Consider the following 8,352-nt stretch of genomic DNA (forward strand, 5'->3'; position numbering starts at 1 on the left):
GACATTCAAGTGACCTTTATAGTCAAATGTCATTTCAACATGCGGGGTCTAATACAAGTTCGAAATACTTGGGTTCTATTATCTCTATCCGATCAAAAACATTACATGTAAAAAGGTGCAAGTCTCGCAACGCTTTTACTACAAAAAAGTTTTGAGATGTAATGTGAAACCAAGTCGGTTATTTTAATCAGTGCCAGGGGGTGTTAAAACCGTATCAATAAGATATCTTTAATTTGTAATATGTATAATGACTTGGCCATCGCACGGCTGCATAATGTCAAAAGGATCATCGTCACCTATTAAAAATAATTCTAATTGAACATAACACTAGCGCTAATTGCAGTTTGAGCATTATACATATTTACGAGTACGGTACGAGTAAAGCATTATGTGCGATTGCCAAGTCATTATATGTATTACAAATTAAAGATATCTTATTGATACGGTTTTAACACCCCCTGGCACTGATTAAAATAACCGACTTGGTTTCACATTACATTTCAAAACTTTTTTGTAGTAAAAGCGTTGCGAGACTTGCACCTTTTTACATGTAATGTTTTTGATCGGATCTCATCTCTTTTTGTAGGCAGTCTTTCTTTTCGGGTACTCATACCCATACTATGTATACACATATCATAACTAAACATATCTTCATTCATACTCACATCGTACATCGTAGTGTACCTTTACTTTACCTACTATTTGTAGGAACTGCAACAGTAACTTTGTAATATCATATATTTATATGGGATTACAAACTTACTTATGCAGTTCGTAGATCTTTAAAACGTGACTGATATTGCAATATTTTTAGGGAAAACCTCTATGTGGCCATTAAACCCTAACTCTGTACCAAATTTCAGCTCTCTGAGTTTATGGGAAGTACTAGTTCTATTCTGATGATCATGAGTGAGTGAGTGAGTGTCATAAATGCGAAACTTTGCTTTCGCTTAACTTCGGAACTAAATGACCTACAGACTTGAAATTTTGGATTTTAAGTATGTGATTATAGCTTACTGGATGACAAAAATTTCTGCGTTCTGGTCTTATCCAGAGGTTCTCAAATAGGGGCCTGAAAATGCGGCGAAATGGTTCCAGTAAAGGATGGTACGGCAGTGTTTGCTTCGCGCTCGACTTGGCGGGGGCACTGCCGTGCCCCCAGATCCCTTTCTCACTGTTAACAAAAAGAAACAGACAAAAAAAGTTAAAACGACATTCAACGGTATATTCACGGTTTATAATAGACCCCGGAAAAACTTCATACCGCAATACCGCATCGTTCCAAACCACGTACGAGTATGCATTTTTAATATTAATTAATAAAAATAAAGTTTATGATTTGATCAAAACTGATAAAATACTATATTTTAGGTATTTTATTTTACAATTAAAATAATGAACTAAAAAAATACACAGATCATCACGCAAAATTAATTATTTTACTTTTAAGAATTTCTACCATAGTTGACAAATAGTACGTATCCGCAATTCTAGTACACCAAACGAACACCAAAAATTGCCAATCGGGGGAAATAATACATGTGTAAGCCAATTTTAGCATAAAATATTGATCCTAGCGAAAAAGTGCACTGAATCTTTTTTGTAGAAAATTTTATGTAGATTACTTATGTTATAGAATATTTTTTGCTACGGGACACCGTTTAAGGCCAAGCGCGCACCACGATTTTAATTTTTGCGACACGATTTTAAAATCGCGCTGTAATACATATTTTCTTGTCCACGATTTTAATTTTTGCGACACGATTTTAAAATCGCGCTGTAATACATATTTTCTTGTCGCATTTTAAAATCGCGCAGTAATACATGTAAAAAAATAAACGATATCGTTTACCTTTTTAAATGTGGCCACACTTTGCTTTGACTTGTCAATGTCATGTCATACGTCAAAGGTGGAAAGTGAGGTTAGAGAGATTGCAATGCCGCTTTAAATAATCGTCGTTATAATTGTTATTTGTTATTGAGAAAGGAGTGACTAAAGCAGGAATAAACTTTAAATGTCGTTTCTTTGTTTACAGGTCGGTATTTTTTGTAATAGTACATACATTGGAGGTTAACATTAAATCTTGTAGTATAAAAAATAAAACTTTGTTTACAGAGCAACACATGAAGTTATTCTTTCGTCCAATTCATATCAACAAAAGTGAAATCATCTTATAAAACGACATTTCTAGTTACGGGTTTCGAAGAAAGATGACGAAGCTTCGTTTTGAATTCACAATACTACCTGGAAGTGACGAAAAAACAAATGTCTGTTGTATAACCTCAATAACCACCGAGGACAACAAGAGTTATGCATTACCGGACGGACTACAGTCAGTTGGTCATCACAAAGAATTGATAAAAACAGCGGCATATAGTAAAGTAAAGAATAGTTTATCAAAAAGGTACCAGACAAGGAGAATCTGGATCTCGCTAACCGAGGAACTAGAGCAAATTTATATGGATGAGGACGGTAATGTGCAGTTTGCAGACAGATACCTGGAAGAATTGAATCAGGACCAATGTGCTTCTACCGCACCCACTGCTGCCGGCACAAAAGGGGCCAATACCTTAGAAAACTTATTAGCAAAGTTAATAGAAAGTACACAGGAAAGTAAACAACAGAGCTTGAAGAATATTGCGGATAAGTTTGTGATCGAGAAGTTTACTAGCAAACATTCGAATGCAGCTCAATGGATGGACATTTTTGAAAAGGAATGTGAGCGTTACCAGATATCGGATGAAAAAAAGATAGAAGTTCTTAGGCTCTTTATGGATAAAAGTTGTGCAGATTGGTACAGTTCCATGATTGTAAAACTGACTATGAATGCAGAATGGTCTGAGTGGAGGAAAAAATTTTGTGAATCATTTGTCAACAAAGGGTGGAGCCCAGTTACATATGCATTACTGTATAAATATAAGGATGGCTCACTGTTGGATTATGCTATAAAAAAGGAAAAGCTTTTACTCGATATGAGGAAGTCAATTGATTCTGGTACATTGGTGGATCTTATCGCAGTGGGTTTGCCGGAGTACATATTAAACAAAATTGATAGAGAAGCGTTGAAGGACACAGTTGAGTTGTTCAATGAAGTAAGCAAGTATGAGCATATGGTTACCAAAAAAAGCTACATATTTAAGAAGAAATATGGACCCTCAAGAACAAATTTCAGGAATGAGGAACTAAAGCCATGCAAAATTTGTGAAGGGTTAAACAAAGGCACCCGCTATCACGCTGAGACTGCATGTTGGTTTCGTACAAAAGAAGATGACAAAGTGAAGAAAAACTTCATTAAACATGTTAATAATGCATTGATAGAAGCAGAGTTAAATGAATCAGTTCCAAAAAACGAATACTAACACCACTGATAAAGGTCAAATTACTAATTAATGATAAACATCTGATAAATGCAGTCTATGACCCAGGCTCAGTTGTTTCCATTATAAATTCTAAGCTCTTAAGCCTAAAAGGGAGAGGAAACGAATTAAATGAAGAAAATTTAGTAACAGTTGGTGGTGTTAAAAAAACTGACGGTTTGACCAACCTAAAAATAAAAATCTTTAACAAAGAAGAGAATGTTGATATATCCATTGTGGATGAACAATATTTCAAGCATGATTTTCTGATTGGCTTGGACCTAATAAAAATATTCCGATTAACTCAAGATGAGAATTTGGATATACATCAGGTACTGGGTACAAACATAAAAGATAATGAGAAAGTGGAAGTCTCAAATGAAGAAATAAATCATAACCAATCAAAAGTTCCTGGGAATGATGAGAACACAACAAAAGAATATTATGTCAATTTTAATGAGCATATAAAGGAGGAGGATTTTAAGATAAAAATTGATCATTTGAACAAGGAGCAACAGTCTGAAATAAATACATTGATCAATAAATATAACTCAGTGTTTGCAAGGCATAAATATGATGTTGGGACTGTCAATGGGTATGAAGCCAGAATAGACTTGTTGGTGGATAAATATTGCAGCAAGAGGCCATACAGATGTACCATGGAAGATAAAAAAGAGATAGAAGAGCAAATTGGAAAGTTACTAGATAATAAGTTAATAGAGGAATCCTATAGTCCATTTGCTGCACCGGTCACATTGGCATTTAAAAGAGAGGAGAATAAAAAATCAAGATTATGTATTGACTTTAGGGACTTAAATAAAATAGTAGTACCACAAGCTCAGCCCTTCCCACTGATCGAAGACCTTATGACGAAGACTAGGAATTGTAAATTTTTTTCGACACTTGATATCAACTCAGCGTTTTGGTCTATTCCTTTACGGATTGAGGACAGAAAGAAAACAGGATTTGTAACCCAGGATGGACACTTTCAATGGACCTGCCTGCCTTTTGGGTTGAAGACCTCGCCAGCAATCTTCCAAAGAATTTTAAGCAACATATTGAGGAAATATAAGCTTACGGACTTTGCAGTTAATTACATTGATGATATCCTTATATTTTCCAGAACGTTCACCGAACACATTGAACATTTAACAAAGTTGCTGGAAGCAATCAAGACGGAGGGCTTCAGATTAAAATTTACGAAGTGCACATTTGCATCTGACTTAGTAAAATATTTGGGTCATATAATACAAAACAATTCAGTTAAGCCATTGAAAGATAACTTGACCTCAATAAAGAATTTCCCTATTCCTAGAACGCAGAAAAATATAAGACAGTTCCTAGGGAAGATTAACTTTTACCATGAGTATATTCCGAAGAGTGCAATAATACTAGACCCATTGCATAATCTATTAAGAAAGAACCAGAAATTCATATGGACCGCTGAATGCCAAGATGCATTTGAAAAGATAAAGAATCTCTTATGTTCTCAACCAGTTTTGGAAATATTCGATGAAAATTTGCCGATACAAATTTACACAGATGCTTCATTAGAAGGCGTCGGTGCAATTTTAAAACAAATACAGCCTGATGGTAAAGAAAAACCCGTAGCCTATTTTTCAAAGAAATTAAATCAAGCTCAGAAGAAGAAAAAAGCAATATATTTAGAATGTTTAGCCATCAAGGAAGCGGTACGATATTGGCAATACTGGTTAATAGGTAAATCATTTACAGTATATTCAGACCACAAACCACTAGAAAACATGAATTTGAAATCAAGAACCGATGAGGAACTAGGTGATTTAACTTATTACCTGTCACAGTATGATTTTAAAATAAAATATTCTCCGGGGAAGGAAAACTTAGAAGCCGACTGCTTAAGCAGAAATCCTGTATTAGAACCTAATGAAAATACTGAGGAACAATTGAAGATAGTAAATTTAATAAGTCTCAACGACATTGTAAGGGATCAGAAGGAAAATCCAGAAGTACAGAATAAAAGAGGAAAATTAATTGAAAGACACAATGTATACTTAAAAATGGGTAGAAGAAGAGGAAAAATTATTTTATCAGAGGAATTTAGTGTAAAACTTATGAAATCTATACATGCTGACCTAGGTCATATTGGAATAGGACAAATGCAGAAGACGATTGGCCCGTTTTATGCAGCTAAAAACTTGATACAAAACATAAAATCAGTGTGCACCGACTGTGAAGTTTGCATTAAAAATAAGTCGAGAGGACACAATAAATATGGATTTATGTCACAGCTGGGCCCAGCTACCAAACCATTCGAAATCATGTCTATAGACACTATTGGAGGTTTTGGTGGTTCAAGATCTTCAAAGAAATATCTGCACCTGTTAGTCGACCACTTCTCTAGATACGCATTCATTTCTACTTCAAAAACCCAAAATGCCAATGACTTCATAAAGCTAATTAAAACTATATCAGATACAGAGGATATTGGTATGATTCTTACAGACCAGTATCCAGGAATCAATTCGAAGGAGTTTAAAGATTTTTTGAGAAGCAACAATATACCTTTGATATTTACAGCAGTAGACTCACCTTTCTCAAATGGATTGAACGAGAGACTGAATCAGACTTTGGTGAATAAAATAAGGTGCAGAATGAATGAGAAAGGCAACAAAAGAGCTTGGACAACAGTAGCTCACGAATGTGTAAAGAACTATAATCAGACCAACCATTCAGTGACCCGTTTCTCTCCTAGTTATCTTCTAAACTTTAAATGTCGTTTCTTTGTTTACAGGTCGGTATTTTTTGTAATAGTACATACATTGGAGGTTAACATTAAATCTTGTAGTATAAAAAATAAAACTTTGTTTACAGAGCAACACATGAAGTTATTCTTTCGTCCAATTCATATCAACAAAAGTGAAATCATCTTATATACATATTTTCTTGTCGCATGTGCGCGCACTGGCATATAAACACATACGTTGCATTTCTGCGACTGCGACTGGCCTATTCGGCCCGTATCTTACAAAGCTTTTTTTTTTTAAAATTAGTTGTCGATTGTAATTGAAGTGTCAGTTGATGTTCGTTATTTCCATATTATTTTACTGAAATTTATTATTACGTTTTGTTTTTGTGTTCGATTGCGGCACAGACCATTTTCTGTGGATTGCGGTAATTAAACTTAATTGTTTGTATATCTTAAGAAAACATGAGTGCAGGTATTAAGTAATGATTTGATGAAGAACGATTAGTGATTACATTTTTCAAGTTGTCTAATAGGTATGTTCTCACTGCTCCGGTGAAAATTTTTGTGTACTACACGAGATCAATGTTATTTACATCTCGTGCGCTTTTGAGTCCCTTATTACTACGCTCAAGATTCTAAATTAGATTCATCTTTTGCTTGCACGGGACTCAAAATAAGCACTCGAACTCGAAGAAATATCACACTTTGATCTCTTGTTGTACAAATAACTATTTCCCATAATTAAATTGTTTGTCCCTCCCTGTCACGGAAGTTGTCCGGGTTTCACCCTGACACGTTTAAAAATCCCGCCTGGACACCTTCCGGGCGGGCTGAACAAGGAGTAATCTGGGTAAACCCGAACGATGCATCTCAATGCATAAAGTCTATTTTTTTATTCGGTAGACTGAAATGACATTTCATGTTCATACTATTAACTGTCATTTCAGTCTACCGAATAAAAAAATAGACTTTAGCAACGGCGAGGCGTCCATAGAAGTAGATTCCCACAGGCTTGCCTACTTAACAATTAGAGCCGATTCCTACAGTTCATAAAGATGTATAAACCAAAATAGCTTCGGATTGCCTCCTAATAATTTTGTTGCGCCCCTACTGTTTCGTGTATTGTTTGTTTGTTTATAATCACCTTGTATTATATATACTAGTGTATTGGTATTACGGTATACGGGTACTTATACACATAATGTATACAACGTCCAGACAGCATTCGTCCCCCTTCCCTGCGGTTCAAGGCCGCAGCCATTTTGTCCAGGGTCGTTTTTGCTGCGCACTTTCTGCAACCGTTGTGCAGAACGAAGCGTCTGTAATAAAAATAACGCTTTCAAAACATGCCTGGAGCGTAATGGACTTTTTTAACGGCAGCTGTCAACATGATATTAGAATAAAGGTCAAATCCAATTTCTTTGTTTCTCAGAGAAGTTCTGAATATGAATGTAATAATTAAGGAAGGTATCGGTTATCGATGACGTAAACCTAAGATTACGATGCACCCACAGATACAGGTCCGTTAATATAGGCCGTTAGCTTATCGTTTCTGAATATATTGTAGGGAGGTTATGATATTGATGTAGGTAAACCTTATTACAAAAGCCATAAGGTCCACCGATGGACAGTTAAGAGTTTTGCTGTTTGTACTGTGCGCGTACTCGTATGTAGAAAATATAGCGTATATTTGCTCGTATCGATCTCTTCCCGTCTGGCTAGCTGAATTATCTTAAGAGATCGTCAATAAAATAAAACCCGTCCACACGTTATTTTATTTTACGACAACGATAAACCGAAATTTGTTTGGTTTTATGTTTGGATTTATTTATTAAAACATCCCTGCCCACACACATCAGCATCATGAATCAGTCTACTGCTCATAGGCTTCTGGCATTATACGCTGGCGGCTGTATCTGTTCCTGATCCGGGCTTTTCCTTGAAATTTAGAACAGAAGCTCTACCGGGAAAAACTAAATCTCTTTATCTGCCTCTATCACTCGAATATGCAAGAGTGACAGAGAGGCAGATAAAGTTTTTCGATGTTGGCGGTAGGCCCTCAGTTTATAAATTGTGTCCATCGATGATCAATTTTCCAAGAGAATAAGTATGTATGTTTCCAATATAAGCCTATTTCTATAAAGGCTATTTCCAGTGCATTTTATCTATCATGCTCCTGTTTTTACGAAGAGCAGTTGTGGCTGTCATCATCATCACTCTCGTGTGTACAGTGCAGGGATGTTGCGGATGCCGATTTATTGACATGC

At 35.6% G+C, this 8,352-nt stretch overlaps 1 protein-coding gene across 1 annotated transcript; it reads left to right on the forward strand.

Annotated features, from left to right (window-relative positions):
- Positions 1–1,920: 1,920 nt before the first annotated feature.
- Positions 1,921–4,240, forward strand: LOC134656834 (uncharacterized). Its single transcript, XM_063512360.1, has 2 exons — positions 1,921–2,036; positions 2,117–4,240. Exon 2 carries the CDS (start codon positions 2,212–2,214, stop codon positions 3,358–3,360), a length of 1,149 nt encoding a protein of 382 aa, XP_063368430.1. The 5' UTR covers positions 1,921–2,036; positions 2,117–2,211; the 3' UTR covers positions 3,361–4,240.
- Positions 4,241–8,352: the final 4,112 nt, after the last annotated feature.

The sequence above is a fragment of the Cydia amplana genome, chromosome 19 (genome assembly GCF_948474715.1).
Source record: "Cydia amplana chromosome 19, ilCydAmpl1.1, whole genome shotgun sequence".
In the NCBI taxonomy this organism is placed as follows: Eukaryota; Metazoa; Arthropoda; class Insecta; order Lepidoptera; family Tortricidae; genus Cydia; species Cydia amplana.